The sequence below is a fragment of the Pteropus alecto genome, unplaced genomic scaffold (assembly GCF_000325575.1).
Source record: "Pteropus alecto unplaced genomic scaffold, ASM32557v1 scaffold146, whole genome shotgun sequence".
Taxonomy (NCBI): Eukaryota; Metazoa; Chordata; class Mammalia; order Chiroptera; family Pteropodidae; genus Pteropus; species Pteropus alecto.
Genome location: NW_006442107.1, coordinates 32,305,877 through 32,323,556, shown reverse-complemented (window position 1 = coordinate 32,323,556; position 17,680 = coordinate 32,305,877). Strand labels below are relative to the sequence as shown.

Below are 17,680 nucleotides of genomic sequence, written 5' to 3'. Positions count from 1 at the left end.
AACATAAGATCAGAAAAGACCCAGATCAGGAAGTCTGGAAGGAGAGAGCTTTAACATTGGGGACCTCCCACGGTCTCAACACTCCAAACCCACTATGGCTGCCATTTTGTATGAGTGCAAAACATCCGGGTGGTATCAATAGTATCTTTTGCTTTATTAAGCAGGATCTATGTGCTTAATAAATGTGGCCTTTGGTAACACTAATAATCACTTAAGGTTATACACTGAAATCCTACCTCTCTTTACACACACTAATTTTTTAAAGAAATGTCACAAATATTTTTATTTGCGGCATTATATTTTAAGTGGCTCCAAACATACCTGAAACACTTTATACATGTTTGAGGATTTTCTTTTTTTAAAAAAAAGACTTGTTCTTTCCTCCTTATGCATTACATTACCAACTTGGTGATACTACCAATACCCATTCAGCTAAACGTCGACAGAAGAGACCTATTGGTTCTGAGTTCTGGCTCAGTGAGATCTCTGCACTCAGCGTTCTTGCCTCTTTGGAAGAACAGTCAACCTTTGTAAAGCCGCAGACCACTCTACAGGATGCATTGTTTTCTCTTGGCACATTTGCTGGCCTTGAGGGGATACGATTGACCTGATCTTATTACTTAATGTGTAAATAAGGCCCTTATTTCTAAATGTTAGCCAAATAAACTAATGGGCTGACATTAACATGAAAGCCTTACTGACAAGATGTCTAGCAAAAATACAGCAACAGGCAACCACAGTCAGCCAGAGAAGTTAGAAAACTTCTGCTCTTCAGAACACCAGCCCATGATAAAAGATGACACAGACATTGAGTAGGAGTCTCCTCTCCCAGGTGTGGGCAGAACAAGGGGCTGAGACATTGGCACCCACCTGCCTGTGGAACTGCCCTCCATCTGCAGACTGCAGCCGACATCCCTGGTCGCCGATCTGCACAGGAGAGTGCGGAGAATGCTCCCGCATCGAAGAGCAGCCCAGATCATTATCGTCTTGGTCTGGGCCATCCCCGTTTGGGTCCCCCTGGATTCCAAGCTCACCAAGTCTGGGGAGGGGCTCTGCATGCTCACCCTGAAAACAGCAGGAGATAATGATCACTGCTCTATCCGAATCCTTCTGCTATACAGCCTGATTTTTATGATTGGAGGAGAATTATCTACTTTATGGGTTATCAAGTCTTCACTTTGCAGCCTTTTCCGCTAAGATGCTCATTTCGGCCATTATACTCTTGGCTACCTTCTCCATTTAAATATCACAGAATGTAGTAAATACTAGAAAAGATTAGAAATTTTACTATTTATAAATTATTACTGCTTATAGTTATGATTTTATAAATCAAAGGAGGAACTCTAAAGATTGATCAACATGAAACTTTACAACTCAGGTTTTTCTTGATAACGCTTTTCTATGTCATGGATATTTGGAAGCACACTGGAAGACTTTCTTCACCTTGAGGAAACAGAATTACCATACCTTTCCATTCACAGGATGACTTAAAATTGCATGCACTGTTCACTAGAGTGAAAAGCAGATGAAAAGTCTTTCGGAGCTAAAAGGAAACCAAGAGTCACAATGCCTTGAAGCAGCCGGCACAGCAGCCCAGTAGTGCAGATCCACCGAACACCAGTGGTTCCAGCCCTGTGCTCACCAGAGAGCAAGGCCAGGAAGGAGCCTGCAGAGCTGGGGTCACTCTGACTTAATCAATAAAATCCATCTGAAAGCAAATAACTTTGTTCTGGTTCTCATGAATCTGGGAACTGAGGCATGTTCTCTTTCTTATGAGAACATACACATTCAGAGATGGCAAAAAAGTAACCCATCTGGAGCTTAGAAGAGACTGTTATAAAACTGCGTTGGCAGAACAGGCTCTGGCATTTAGAGACAAAAAACTTAAACGAAAAGAGGAGAGAAAACAGGTTTACAAACCAGCAATGTAGAATGAGACAGTCAAGAATCTCAGGATGATCACTTGAATGAATTCATAGACCAGCAACAAAAGAGATGGCAGCAAAACTTCGTTGCAGAATGGAGATATCGACTCATATACTCTTAAAACCAAGTCAAAGGACAGCTCAGAATTCTTGGTCTCACATATGACTGGACAACCCACTGCATCTCCATTGCCTGGGGTGGACTTGACAAAATAATCTGAACTAATAGAAAATGACTTTGTGTGCAGGGGGAGGGAGAAGGAGTGTCAGGGGCAGGATCAAGAACAAAACCAATACAAAAACAAGCCCTCCAGGTGGAGCTACCTCAGTGAAATCCTCTCCTTCCTCCTCCATCTGTTTCCCTTGCCGCCAGTGCTTCAGCAGCCACCTGAGTTTGACGTAGAAAAGGAAAATATTCTGCTTCAAAGACCGGAGCTCCTGCTGCATCAGATTCCTCTCATCAGTCCAGGTTCGCTCATGGAGGGTGTTCTGCAAAGCTAGGCTGTGCATTTCCAGTTCTTTCCACCTCAAGGCACAGAGGTGCTCCTCCTCCATCTTGAACAGAAGAAAGGAAAGACTGTGACAAGCAGATATCCCAATTTGCCATCCAAACCTAACCATGAGTTTTTGTGAACTGCCATTCAATCTATATCTTTTTGCATGTGAGATATGAAACACAGAAGCCACCAAAAGTTAAGCAAACTCCTTGAGATGTTTACTATCTATAAAACCTCATGAGTTTTCTGATTCAAAGGCAAGTGCTATTTCAAGGTAAGGTATTATAATCATTTTTCATGGTCAAGTCTCTAGTAGTATTTTTAGATGTCTCTAAATGCCTTCAGGAAAATTGCTTCTTGGACGTATGGCTATAGCTGACTTACATGCAGATTCCATTTGCTCTCTGAACCTAAGCTGGCACACAAAGGCACATTGTGATTGTAAAGCGGGACTAAATGGAGATCCTTCCCCTTGACTTCTTGGGCCCTCTGGCCCCCCAGCCCCTGACAGAAAGAGAGGAGCAGCAAGCTGATGGAGAGACCAACAGAGATCCTGTTAGCAAGAGCTGGGGGCCAGCAGGCTCTCTGAACATGAACGTGCACTACTCCACTGCATACAGTGGTGAGCAAACAGGAAAGGTAAGTCCATAACCTACTACCACATTCCTACTAGATACGGGTAACTCTAAGGGAAATAAAAGCATTACTGAAAAAGAAATGTTTTCCATTTCTACGTCGAGTGCCTGCTTTTCAGCACAGATGTAGGCACTCTTCCAAGAGATAAGCAATTGTGTGTCAATAATGACTAAGCAAAAGGGCGCGAATAAAATCTTAATTTACAGACTAGGGCACAAGAATAATATCTGTAGTAACTAAAATGGGATGAAAGCTCTGTCCCACAGACCGAAAGTGGGATTAGATTGCCGGCTTTATCATTATCAGCTGTCCTCTCCTCATTTAACACTCCCTCTTGTGCCAAAAACCAAGGCAGCGGGTCTTGTTTTGTTTTCCTAAAGTACCAGATGAATGTTCGAAAACCATGGGAATATGATTAAGGCTGCCTGAGGTAGACACATCAACAAGACTGTTGTGCTAAAGGCCAATGAAGAGTAAGAGGCAGCTCTGGGACAGTCCCTAGGTCTGTGCAATCACTTGCATGGGTCATTGTCCTAATACCAGATTTAATGAAAATAGTGGTGATTTAATTCACCATCTCAGCAGCCCTCGGAGTCCCATCATAAGTTCTCTCTCCTGTGGATGCAAGAATGGAACAGAGTGAGGAAAGGCAGAAGCCTAGCGTGCTGGAAACCCAGTGTTTGCAATTTACTTGCAACGCCATTTTAGGCCATCAGCTGACTCTGGGAAGGCCTCAGCTTCCTCAGCTGCAAAATGAAGCTAAGGCAAGATGCTGTGCAGAGTGCCTAGCTCGTGGCAGGTGCCCCAGAGGCACTAGAGAATTAGTTGGTGAAGTCGAGATGCTAGAGGGGGAAGATGTTCTTTTAGTCCTTTCATCGGCAACCTCTGGGAAATATTCCTTCCTGACTTTTCTCTGACTTCTCCTCCACTGCCTTTGCGGCCTCCTGTTCCAGGACTCCAAGTACTTCCCAAGGCTCAGAGCCTTGGGAAAACTTACCCTTCCCCTCTGAACAAGCCTGGGTGACATGTCATCACCTCTGACCTCTGGGAGTCTCTTCAACATACTCCTTTATCCTGAATCCAAGTACTAGAAACAACTGGGACCCTGTGATTTTGCTATTGGCATCTCCAGGGATAAACTCACTCTCAAACATGATTTTTGGTAGAGTGCAAAAAAAAAAAAAAAAAAGTTAATTACTTAGGTGTTTACCTTTTGGGGAATAAAAAATTTCTCTCCATTTGTAATAACATGTGAAACTTGACCTAAAATAAGACGTTTAAAAGGGAAGTGCATCTAGCGGTAACGATTGGCAGAGCACATTTAGACCTTGGCATTCAGCTTTGCTCTCCCCAAGCTGCAAGGTGCAGGCGGCACTTCCTTAATCAGTTTTGACCTATTTAGATGAGCATGACCACGGGTAGCAGGCGAGCTTATGTGTTAAGTTCTTGGATACCTTATTTTACAGAGGATATGCACGTTGAAACATTGTGGTGCCCTATTCAAGATTAACTGTTTTTGTTTGTTTGTTTTTATACAAGTATCTTTTGAGAACAAATAAAAGGGCGGAGGGAGAAGCAATGGTGATGCTGAGTCTGGATATCTGTTTACAACCTAATTAGATTCGGGGTGGCAGGAACTGGACAGTCCCTGGGGAGGCCCCGGGCAATGAGTGCCTGTGTCTGTGAATCCCTTCTACTAAGCACTCTGGGAAAGGATTAACGGATAAAGGATAATTAGCCAGTAACAAGTTTTTCTAAAATAGCTAGAAGAGCTAATAAGGCCACAGCTCAATTAATGGCAGTTTTTTTAAAGACAACGATTTAGAGTAAGTTGTCGATGTTCCTATCAGAAAATTTACCTAGCACTGATAAAACTTACAAATCTGCAGGACAACAAAAGTTGTTGGACACACTTTTATCTCCAGTTGCATTTAGGGCCCTTATTTTGCTGGTTCTAGCTGCAGGAAAATTTAGATTAGATATTAAGAACTTCCTGAGACCACACTGTAAATATTGAAAAGTATGTTTTAGAGCAGAAAGGTAAGTCGTTATCTTTATGAAACGTCTGAGGAGGGCAGCTCACCTGGACCACCTCTCCATATGCCCCCAGCCCAGTAAAGTCCAGGAGTCTGTGCACAACAGACAGCGTTCTTTTAAAACACATCTTGTCATCTTTCTCTTTCTCTCTCTCAGGAGGCTCTGCAGCCAGAGACTGGGTTGTGCTGAAATCCGTGTTACATATTTACCTTTCGCATCTTGTTTGTAAATTTCTCTGTCTCCTCTCGATGCAGTCTGGTCGCCTGTGCAAGCTGACCCTGTAGCTCCTCTATCGATACACTCTGTTCAGGTAAAACAGGGGGGCCCCTGAGCTGCTCAGTGGGATAAAGGAAGGGGTTTAGTGGATGCAAGAATTCTGCCTGAGGTGAAGACGCAGGACAGACATCAGCACAAACCAGGGACAGACATGGAGCGACACAGCACGTGCGGCCGCTGCAGCAGTGGAGTGACTCTGTGACAACTCACACCGAGATCCTTGCCTTTGTGCCCCTGTGTTATCTGGGAGGGACCATGCCACCTGCTTTTCGTCTCTCTGGAGACGAGGTGGGTAAGAGGTGCCTATCACCTGAGCTTCAGCCACCACAGTCACCACAATCCGGGCTGAGAGAAGGGAGCCAGTGTATGCCACAGGCGTCTTTGCTACCACAGCAGCTTCTAGACTGTTTTAAAGTGCCAGAGGCAATCAGAGCTGGCGATTATGAGTGTCGAGCATGATCACCTCACGTAGTCATTCTCTTAGATTGACTGCTCAGCTCGCGTGCGTAGAGTCTAAGCTGCATAATTAATTAGTCCGTTTGCCTTCTTATTATAGTTTTTCCTGCCTTGCTTTTCTCCCAGCCGTGCTGCTCTGGATGCTCAGAGTATTTGGGGTGGGCTCCTTCAGTGAACGGACACATTGTTTGGGCCTCTCGACTGCACATGGAGCCTAAAAGGTACTGTACAAAGAGCTGCTGACTACACGTTAGGTTAAACATTCTACGAGGAATCTTAAAATTCTTTTTATTAGTGAAGTTTATCTTTTATGACTTTTATGTCCAAGTTGCAATGATAGAGGAGTCAAAGCTACTACTCTTGAACTGTGTTTTTTAGAGATGGAAACACCATTATATTAAAAAATCTCAGGCATCATCAAATTGAAGTATGACGTTTACTCACTGGTTTCTGCTACCTGAAGATAGGTGATTTAAAGCTAGGAATTAGAGTGGATTGTTGCAATAAAAATCAGTGTCATTTCACTACTTCGTTCTGATTACCCTTAAGTAATCTGTTATTTCTCACTGAGGGTATTGTTTGCTCTTTCTAATCTGATGTTACCTGGATTTTCATGAATGAAAATCATACCCAAAGAGCAGGAAATATAGAAAATAAAAGAGCAGATCACTTCCCTTGGCTCAGGGGATGACCAAAAGAGTTTACAAAAGAATGGAGTCAGAGATGCTGGGAATTCACCAATTTGGGGATAAAACTTTTGAAAGATTTAAGCTCATTCTATTTTCAAGAAACTCAAGAACTACCGAGAACATTATTGCTTCTGATTTGCTAGTTATTAGCGATTATTATTATAGTCCTTTATATTTACTAGGCAGAGTTTTGGGTTCTGTTTGGAGAGAGGCATTTCTCAACACATTGAACTAACTCCAGTAACTAGTATCTCATTGCTATAAGTTCTAACTTAACTGTTTTTTTTTTTTTAATAGATGTGGTTCTTCACGATAACGACTTACTTTTTCTCTTGTTTACTTGCCTTACATAGTTTCAAACACACTTATAGTCTTTATCTGATAATTCTGGAATCTGAAGGTCTTTGGCGTTGGATCCTGCTGTTGGATATTGGCTGACTCCTGCTCCAGGTGCATGCTTTTGGCTAGTTTGTTTGCAGTCTTGCGCTGTGAGGTCATCTTCAGCGGGGAGTTAGCCATTATCTCGCATGTGACCTGGATTGAAAATGTGCCTCCAGATGGGCTTTGTGTTTGTAGAAGCCAGCAACAGAATATAAGCTTTCCTTTCCTTGGGGATTCCTGGACCTCCAGGTGACATCAGTTCAAAGCCTGATCCTGGCAAGGCCAGCTGTCCTCACAGTCACTCAGTGGAGACCCTACACTGGCGGACCAGCTTCCCCAATGCCTCCCTCTCCCAGTAGGCAGATGTTCCTTTGGTTCGGCCTTTCATGACGTGCAGCTCTTTGAGGGTCTGGGTTCCTTTCTTTCCCTGCTCGTGTTGGGCCTAAGACCCTGTTTCTTGTCTCTTTGGAAGTATTAAAACCCCAGGCTCAGAGATACCAATTCTAGCAACTATCCCTCCAACTCACCCACCTAAGGCCACAGATATGCTCTGCTTTTCGAAACTGAGATCAATTCCAACCTTTGAATATTTTTCTTTCTTGGGATTTCAGCTATCTATTTAAAAGGACGTTTTATATTTTACGCATTTTCTTCAACATTCTTCAGCATTTTCTTAGCACCTATTGTGCTAAAGCACTATGCCGGGGATATAGCAGTAAGTAAGGCCGCCCCAAATCTCTGCCCTCCTCGCGCTTCCCTTCTGCCACTTCAGGTGTTTTGCACAGGAGCGTTTTAAGGTTACCCAAGCTGCTCAGTTACATATGACTCCATACATTTAAAATGTAAAATCCTTCATATTTTAACACATTTCGTACTAGCCCAAAGATCCATATTAGATGTTAAAATAGGCATCCTAAACAAACTTATCTTTTAAGAAAGGCAAAGATCTGTTTAGTTTATATTTATCACACTGAACTATTTAGTTTAGCTTTAATCTTAATAAACATTTCTATAAACCATTTTTATTTTAAACAAACATACCAGCCCTGTGCTTCAGGTGTCGCTTGATTAAAAACATGTCCTCTGTTAGACCATACCTTGGAGGGTCGGAGGGCAGGGCCTTTGGAGTCCTCTGGGGGACCTCACCCACCTACAGACACTCCCGTGGTGTCCATGGAAAGTGGTCACCAACAGAAACTTTTGGATCCTCCTCATCGATCACAACTTTACTTTCCTTCATCGTCCATTTTTGCTAACGGGATGTTAGTTTTACTAAGGACAGCTAAGCGCTCCTGGTTGGCATGGCGTCACTCCAGTGTTACAAAACAAAATACAAACACTCTATAGTACTGGTTTCCTGCTGCCACACGCCACACACAGTCACACACATCCGAAGAACGTTTTCACGCAACACACAGATTTCCTCCACAAAACACTTCCCTTCATTACCAAATTCCCAAAGGTTTCATTTGAAAACCACCCGTTGCCCACTTACCTATGATTCTGATTATACATCAAATTCATCTTGATGTCTCTATGAAGGCAGTTTATTTAAACAAATACCACCCTTACTTGACGCTGAGGCTGCGGAGGCTTATTAATCTCAAAATCACAACCACCTTCCCTGTTCGTGTTCTGAAACCCACCGCCCACGCTCTGCCCTCATGGTTGTGTGCCACACGGATTTACACTGCTGATTTCCTGGACATCTTCAGAGGGAGTGGCTTTGAAATTACTCCCCACATTTAAGAAAGTAACTGTGCTAACCGATTCTATTAAACAAACAAAAAAAAGAATGCTTTTCCATAATAGCTACTGCAATACCTAGCAATGCTACTTACATATTAGGACTCTATTCCACCTCCATCACCATGACTTCGTATTCTGGTGAGTTCCATTTTGTTACGGCCAGTTTTGTTACTGCTTTTTCCAAAAGTGGTATATGAGGTCAACACATGTGTGTACACATACTTGGCATAAAACCCCACATCATTTTACCGTGCCTGGTATGTCACAGCTGAGGCATAAGTGATCACAAATGCTGTGTGCTCTGTTGATTAAAGGATCAAGGGGGAGTTAGGAAAGAGAGCCCTTTGAGATTTCTGACCCAGAAACTCAATCCTCTGGGTACAGGCTTGGTTTCATTTATATTTGAAATCTGACCAGTGCCCATGCTTGGCTACTTCTCATTCGGAACTATTTTTAAGGTGCCCCACACATTCCAAGCCACATATTCTATACATTGCTCTCTCTCAACAAATGAGAATCTCTCAGCAGTTTGTTGGGAGTCATAGGGAGCAAAGTCAGGGAAGAATCCGATGCATGGTGTGAAACTCATGTTAGTATCTACTGAGATGAACAGGCAACAGGAATACTGTCCCTCTGATTTCTTTTTTCTGAGCAGTTAATTTTTGTGTGGTTGTACTAATGGGTCAGTGGGTGTTAGAGGGTTCTGACTTCAGCTCTCTGCTTGTGACTGTTTTAAGAGGGCCGGGAGTGGAGAAACCACTCCCTTCTTAAGCCTAGCGTATGTGCCGTCTGAGCAGCAGGTCTCCTAGTTCACAGATTTACCGTCTGCTAAAATCAGTAGAAATGCTGATTTTCTTTTTTTTCCTTCTTCTTATTACTGCTGCTACTGGGACTACTAGGAGAAGTAGCAATTTAACCTGGCCAAATATCCAAATCTTATAAAATAAGAACTTATCTTTTCCCTTATTCCCCAAATATGAACATCTACAAGGCAAAAATCTTGGAACTTGAGACATTGATTCTTTTTTAAAAGTTCAGCTGAAATTCAGAAAGTCGTTTCTCTTTTTAGCCCACTGATACTAGGTGTCCTACCAGGCCCCACCCCCTAGCCTGAGGAGCTAAGCTCAGAGCTGAAGGAAGTTCACACACATGTGGTAGTAGCTGGCTCTTAAAGACAATTAGGGTTAATTTCAAGGGCAATGTAAGAGGGAGGGCAATGTAAGAAGGAGTAAAGACAACTGCTAGCAGTTTTCTGGCTTCAGTCTTGTCCCCATTCTAGAAGGAAATGTCTCATATGCCTTGCCCCCAGCCGCTGTGCTGTCATTAAAAGGAGCAGCTTCTCAGCTGGGCTGCCTTAACTGATGGGAGCTTTGCGTGCCGCTTCCATCACAGCCTCGTAGGAGTGGTTGTGAGCAATGAATTCGGGGAAGTTTTTATTAAAAGGTCTAGAACTGTCTATCACACCATTCTTTAATCCCATGTAATATTCAGAGACCAAACTAAGCTACAGGGTGACCTCCAGCCAAGGGACAGAGCAGCGCCCCAAAGACCCAGACTCCATGACGGTCTACGTTTTGGCTTCTCAAAGAACAGGAAGAGCTATGGCGCTATCAAAATGATCCTAGAATGTGTGTTATCTTTTAAAAATATTTTTAAATACAATGTATTTGTATACATAATTGGGTTTTCTTTTCTGTGAGAAATGCCTCAGTGAATAAAGAAGTCACAACAAAGGATATTTGATTTCTGATTCATACTAGTTCCCCTTCTAGGAAATGATGCTCCCTAGACCTTGCCTTTCATGAAGTTCTTTTTCTTTTTTTTAACTTTCCTATTAAAATACACAAAATTAAAGGAAACCAGAGAGATGCTTAAAAGAAACATACCATGGCAAGATAGGTGGCCACATGATTAGTCCACCTGAGTGACCCGTGTTTAGAAACTACCCCGGGAGCTGAAGCTCTGGTTGGAGTGTCCGGGCCTGGGGGTGAGTGCTGCCCAGTCCCTGCCACACAGAGCAGTGCTCCTCAGTGGCAAGTGGGGACAGGCCTGGCCAGGCCCGAGGAGACTGTTCCGGGTCTAGTTCTACCACCAACCGCCAGGAAGCTGACCGGCCAGCTGCTTCACTCTCAAGCCTCGTTTTTCTCATTCGCAGAATGAGGGAATCATTCTGAAGATCTGACCTTCCATTATGAGCCACACTGTTCAGTGATCCTAAGTCACCATATAGCACCAACTAACTCTTTTGGAGGTTTGTTGTCCTAGGACATTCAGTTTGATTCAACGAAGCATTTTCCTCTAAAATCGTTGCTGGTTTCTGGAACTATGCCATACCTGAACTCATGTGGCAAGCAACAGGAAGACTTCTCAGTGCCCTAGCGTTAAACACCACGTTAGCAGAGTTTATCTAAACAGGGTTTTGTGTGACATGCCTTGAGTGACAGAGCATATGGGAAGGAAGCTGCAGTTCTCCTCAAACAGCGTACCAGGAAAAGAGGGCCGCCATGCTCAGCCAGAGCTGTGCTTCTGGAACAGGAACAGGAAACAGCCAGGAACAAATGAGAAAGGGCTACACCGGGTAGGGAAATTTGGTACTATGACCAGGGGAGCTGTGACTCCCCTTCCCAGCTGGCAGTATTCAATGGCAGACATACTTGCCTCTCTTTATTATTAATTGTACTTGACATTTATAAAGCATTTGGTACTCTTTAGTATCCTTTTTCAGTCCACAGCTCATTGGCTCTAAGAGTCATCTACATGTAACTACATGCAGCAGGCGGGGCATTATTGTTACCCCCGTTTAATAGACAAGAAAACAGAGGCTGACACTCGCCTGAGAAACAGAGCTAGTAATGGGCATGGCAGGGCCAGAGCCAGGGGCCCTGATGCCTGTGCTAGGGTTGATTCCAGCACAGCATGATGGCCCTGTTAGATGTCGCTATTGGTGCAATATACACTGAAGGCTGGGAAATGTGTCTTCCTGAGGTTTCCATCCTGGAGACAGACCATTCAATTCATTTGAAATGTACATAATTGTGAGTTTGCTACTGCCCAAGCAACCAGCATTGTTGTATGAAGATCCTTGAGGGGCTCGGGCTGATCGAAGGGGCTTATCGTGAAAGTTCCGTAGAGTTCCAAGACACACTAATCACTAATCACATTATTTGAGGAAAAACCCAAATGTGTGGTGTTCTGTTTTACTTCTGATATAAAACCTAGGAACATCTTCCCTGCAATTTTGGAATCAGAATACACTAAAGATGATTTGCTATATGTCTGACTCTACGTCCAAAGCCCATGTTCAGAAAACATTTTTAAAAATCACAATTGTTTATTCTGGGCACTGTAAGCTTCTGACTGGGAGGGCCCTGGGCATCCTGTCGCTCTGTGGACTGCCCACGGCGGCCCCACAGAGCACGCTGGGCTTCTGCTTGTTTTCTAGGAGCTTGGCCCTGACATGTGCTTGGCCCTTAGCATGCAGAATGCCTCCTTATCACACTTTGTGTGGTCCATATTTACTTTCCTCTGGGGCAGGGACCTGGATGCCACCTTCTCAGGCAAGCCTGGCCTCTGTCAAGGTAATATAAAGATGGTGGGACAAAATAGGATGCTTCTGAAAACTTTTTGGTTTCACTTAAGCTTTCTGGAGGCAGTTTTCATGTTACTGCATGCAAAATGAACGAGCGTAGAGATGTGACGTACTCTCTCATAGGACAAGGGGAAAGCCCCAGGCTGGAGATATGAAAACTCATGTCTGGTGAGCCAGCTGACCCGTAGCGTAACTGAGGTATTAGCTGCAGGCTGAGGCCCAAGCGCTGCTCCACCCCCAGTGCCTTTGTGCACTTCATTTCCTAGTCAAATGTCTGACCTTATTGTGGAGTGAGCATCTGTCTGCTTCCAGGTGTGAGAGCCCCACCCTCTTCCTCGCCCAGCCCTTTGGGAGCCACTAGGAAGCCTTGGAGCTGAGTGGTAACATCCCCACTGGGACTGATGAATTAAGATTCTCTATCCAGATTATTTTCTAAAGCGGAACCTATTGCTCTAACCCTGCAATAACCTGCCCCGATCAGCAGTATCGGAGCCAGGGACTCACTTCTCTGCTACACTTGTCTTTCTATCCTGGGTGGAATTACTTGAATGGAGGAGCTTTCGCTGACAGGACTGCTGACAACCGTTTCACACAATGGAGTATCTATGGTGGCTAAGAGCTTTGTTGACAAGGGGTTACCAGGGCAACAATAGATTGCTGGAGAGCACGAGGTCAGGAACGCACTTCTTGACTCCGCACAGCAGCTGGAGCACTATCAACGGAGACAATGGGACAGGCCCCGTGAGACTCGGGAAAGGATGTTTCCTCCAGACTAGCAAACACAGTGCTTGGTTTTCTCTCTGTTTTCTTTACCGTTTGACAAGAAGCCAGACGATGCTCACAAATCAGTCTCCCACATCTTGCTACATTTCTAGGCGCCCAGGAGCCCTGGAGAACCAGGTCTATGAGCGGGACGATGCCTGACAAGGGGTGCTGGCAGTTCCCTGCATTCACCCTGTGTAGACCCTCCAGTTCTGGTTGCTTCTAGTTATGTCCCCTGGTTCCCACTGTGTTCCCTAAGGGCCTTGGACCCAGGTAGGAAATGTCACACAGCCATCTACACAGTAAAAAGAGGGGAGTGGTGGCCAGTGGGACCAGCCAGCTCGCTAACCTCGAGATTGAAACAGCTCTGGCCTCCCAGGCGGCAGCTCCTGACATCCCCGTCGGCTCGGCGGTGCAGCTCCCGTGCGGCTCGGAGGTGCAGGTGCTCCCGCTCGTCCCCTCGCTCCTGACCCAGCTGCCACTCCATCTGATCTCTCAGTTTGGACTGTTAGGTGCACGGGAGGGATTTGGTTGTTGTTGTTTTTTAATTTTAGATAAAAAACAAAGGACAAGGGTGGGGTGGGGAGGAGGGACAAAGAAAACAAAAATGGGTAAGGCAGACAACTGAGGTAACTACCAGACGAAGAAAAGCATGAACAGGAAAACCAACTTAAACACTGTGGCATAAGAGAGTGAAGAGAACAGAACCAAAATGAGGATGAGCAAAACGATGGGCTGAAAGATCTGAAAAGCAAAAAGAGCGGGGGGATGCAAAACACTGGTTATGAGGCGCATGCAATGAGGATGCATGAATCACATACGTAACTGCAAGCAAACTACCCACGAAGGATACGGAAGCAAGGGTGCTCCTTCCTTGCTTGTGGTCGAGCAGCCAAAGCCATATTCCAGGGTGCAGCTGGGTCATGCACCCAAGGGCGACGCATAGGAAAGCGGTCCTGGGAGGGCTGCTCCACTCCGCCCTCACCCTCGCTCGGGAGGGCAGCAGGGGCAAGCCGGCAGCGAGGTTTTCCATCAGAACCATTCTGGCTCATCTTCCAGTGGGGGCGGGTGGGCCTGGCTGCCTAGGGCTTTTCAGAACTGTACTGGGTCCCCTTGGCAGTAAACCCAAGTAGGGTTGCAAATGCTCCTGAGCAAGTCTGCTAATTATCCTGACTGTGAAATGAGTTTGCACTTTGTTTTAAACTCCACTTTGCTTCTTCATCAGGACAGCTGGTCGTCTGAGACACCAAAAAAGGAGAAAGGATGGACTGCGTCGATCCCTATCTCTTCCATTGGGATTAGCCTTGTGTCATGAGGGAGGACCTCTAAGCCAAGGGCAACGGCACAGTTAAAAATGAGAGGAAAAAGGAAAAAGAAACAAGGAAATAAAAGAGAACTTAAAAAAATAAAAGAAAAAGAAACTCAACCAATAGAAAGGATTTGGTTGTCACTTGAGGCTTTAGTACAATGCAGGTTTAAAATCATAACCAAGCAGCTGTGAGCAGAATGAGTTCAAGTGCAGCAATGCCAGCGAGAAGGAAGAAGAGCAAAACCGAGCAGGGAGGCAGAGCCAGGAGCCCCCTTACCTGCAAGTCCGGGACCAGCTCCTTCCCAAGGTTCCCGATGGGGGAGTCCCGGGACACGGAGGTCACGGTGGAGAGGAAGCTGGAAGACTCTGTGAGGTGGGGCAAGGGGGACAGGCCTTCCAGGCGCTCCCTCAGGCCGTCCCCAATCCTGTTCACCTGCTCTAGGAAGGCCTGGAGCTCCTTCCTGAAAGCCTTCATCCTAGCGTTGATGGTCCCCAACAGCTGGGACTCCTTCTTTCCACCCTCCCCCTGGACACCAGGCCCTGGCGAGGCCACGTCATCCACAAAGCCATCAGTGTCCATGATGAGGCTCTCCATGGTCCGCTCCAGCCGCTCAGCCTCGTGCTTTATGCTCACCAAGCACTCAGAGTCCTCCCTGGCCCTCAGGACCTCCACCGGACATGGCTCACTGGCTTCCGATGGTTTTCCACTGCTGAAGCCCGAGGTCTTCTCAAACATCTCTTCCGAGTCACTCTCACCGCCAATGGGTCCCTCCCGCTTGGGCTGAGGCGGGCGGCCTTCCTCCCCATCGCTCTCCTTCTTGCCCGTGTCACTGTCGGCGTCGCTGTCACGGGGGCTTGGGGCATGCAGGCCCAGGTGGGCAGCCAGGTCGTAGCGCTGGACGTTGGACAGCAGCACCCGGTTCTCATACTGCAGCTTCAACACCTTCCCACTCAGCTCGCTGATCTGCAGCCGGGCAGACTTCAGCTCCTCCTGCAGGGGGACCCCACCCTTGCCCCCGCCTTCCGCCAGCCACCCTGGCTCTGGCCGAGGCTCAAACTTGAACTTGCTCAACTCGTGAGTCAACTGCCGGTTGTGGTCCTCAATCTCAGATATGGACCTTCGAAGCAGCTCCGCTTCCTCCTCCACAAACTGCAGGTGTCGGCGGAGCTCCGTCGAGGACTCCAGGGAGTCGCCGAAGGGTGAGGTAGGAATGCTCGGGGTGCGGTCCCGGCCTGGACCCTCTCGCTCACACTGACCCCTCATGTCCTCCATCTCTGCTTTGAGGCCTCGGTTCTCCACCTCCAGCTCCACGATCTTCCGACCCAAGATGTTGGCTTCTTCCTCCACCAACTTCAGCCTCAGCTTCAGCTCAGCCTCCCTGGTGCTGGGCGGGCCGCCAGCCTCCCCTGTGGGCAGGGGGCTGTCCACGTCGCCATACAGGGCCTTGTACTTTTGGAGCTCCTGCTCCAGCTCGTCCTTCTCCCTCCCCAGCTTGGCCATCTTTTTGCGCATCAGGGAACCTTCCTCTTTGGCAAATTGAAGCTGGCACTTCAAATCGGCACTGTCATCCTGCCAGGAAAGAACAGCCCCAGGGAAGGGTTATTTGAAAATACCAAATGTTCGTGTTTTTGATGATTTCCCTCGCACCTCGCCCCCAACATACACACAAACACAAAACACCAATCTTTCTGTCAGTGTGTTGGGTTATGCAAAGAAGTGTCCAAAACAAGTCAAGGGCAGCCGGGGCCCTTCACAGAGGTGACATGACTAAGGCCTGCAGTCTGTTGCTTTGTCACAGAAACAAAAGAAACCAAACTATTAGTTTGGAAAAACACGTGCACATGAAAACCATTATACAGGTGGTGAGTGAAGAGGGAGAAAAAGAAATGAAACCCAGCACCCGCCAGTAATGTGGCGATCTCTCTACTTCGTGGTCCAATCTGACTAATCACCAGCATCAGTGGGAGACAACAGAACCCCTTGCTCAGCCTGGTGCAGGCAGACAGGCTTCAGTAGTTACTCCTACCTGTTGCCACTCACTTCCTCCATTGTGCAGACCTCCTTCATCTAAAGTGGCCAGGAACCCACATGTATTGCCAGGAGGGGGAGGCCAGGTGACCCCAAATCAGAGCCCGGCTTTCTATTGTTTTGCTGAGAACCTGAGACATGGAAATTCACCTCTCTCACTCCGCCGGTCACCCCAACCCAAGAGTATCACAAGGATGATATGAGGACAAGATTATGAGATAATAGGCATGAGGGTGGTTTGGGAGCCAAGGTGCAGAATAAGTACCCAACTCTGACGGTTCGTATGTATTGATTACTGTAAACCTACACCCTGGGTTACTCACAATCTTCTGCCATGCAAGTACAGCCCAGAGCCCTGGGTTATGTTCTACTCCCTTTAGCTGCTGTAACACAGCAGGAAAATAAACTCAGAAACCCACGGCAAGGAGGTAAGTGTTTCAAAACCTAAGAAGTGGTTCTTGTTGGAATACCAGAGGATTTTGCAGGGTCACTGAAGCAGACTCTCTGCTACTAAATGCCTACAGTGCTTGGCTGAGGTCAAAAGGGCACTTTTTGGCCACCTGGAAAGTCGGCTCTGCCTTCGTCGTACAGGTCTCAAAGCCTTAAAGCTGTATGAACTCCCTGATGTGACCTTGCACAAAGGTTTTCTATCACATTCAGCAAATGGAGAAAAGTGACCACTTTCATGAATCATTCCTTTTTGATCGGCTATCAGAAGTTTCAAAAGGCTGTCACGGGCAGAAGACCTCAGTAAACTTGCACTATCGCACTGAGAAACTCAACTGCATGCTTAATGGCAGTCAAACCCCATCACTCCCAGAGGACAGAGAGTCACCAGTCTCAGGAAGAAGTCGACCCTCTGGGGGTGGATCAGCTCTCTGAGATCATCTCTCGTGCTCAAATGGTCTAGCAGAGCTGATGAAGCTTTCACACTTATTCTCTCCCATGTTCTTGCCACACTCTCACCATTAGTCAGAAAGATATAGCAAGACCTCCCTTGGTGTCCCCCTCCCCCCCCGCCACCAACTTTCCTCCTTCCACCTGGTTAGATCCCTCTTTCCCCAACCACAACCCCATGGAAGAAAAAGTTTTCCAGGGAAGACAAGGCCAACCGTGAGCCAGTACCGCGTGGAGAGCAGGCTCCGGCGCTGCCAGCATTCCTTCTGAGAGACATTCCCACCACTGTCCTCTTAGCAGAAGACAGCCTGGTCCTGCCGGGCCTGGGGCCAAACATGCTGCCCTGAGTCCCACTGCTGCCCCTTCGGTCTGTGGCACCACGGCTGATCACAGGGTTCTAGTGAACCCATCTCCTCATGTCTAAAGTAGGATCCTCGCTCACTCACAA

At 46.5% G+C, this 17,680-nt stretch overlaps 1 protein-coding gene across 5 annotated transcripts in view; it reads right to left on the bottom strand.

Moving 5' to 3' along the window:
- Nucleotides 1–17,680, bottom strand: part of MTCL1 (microtubule crosslinking factor 1) — a 111,767-nt gene that overhangs the window by 29,159 nt on the left and 64,928 nt on the right. For 2 of the 5 annotated variants that reach the window (XM_025038607.1, XM_025038609.1), the window contains 5 exons: nt 14,584–15,876; nt 13,347–13,502; nt 5,305–5,427; nt 2,250–2,480; nt 871–1,065 (listed from right to left, as the gene is read on the bottom strand). In XM_025038607.1, the coding sequence (XP_024894375.1) occupies nt 871–1,065; nt 2,250–2,480; nt 5,305–5,427; nt 13,347–13,502; nt 14,584–15,876 (1,998 nt within the window). The remainder of the gene's footprint in view (nt 1–870; nt 1,066–2,249; nt 2,481–5,304; nt 5,428–13,346; nt 13,503–14,583; nt 15,877–17,680) is intronic. The other 3 variants (XM_015595762.2, XM_025038608.1, XM_025038606.1) reach the window with 2 other exon arrangements.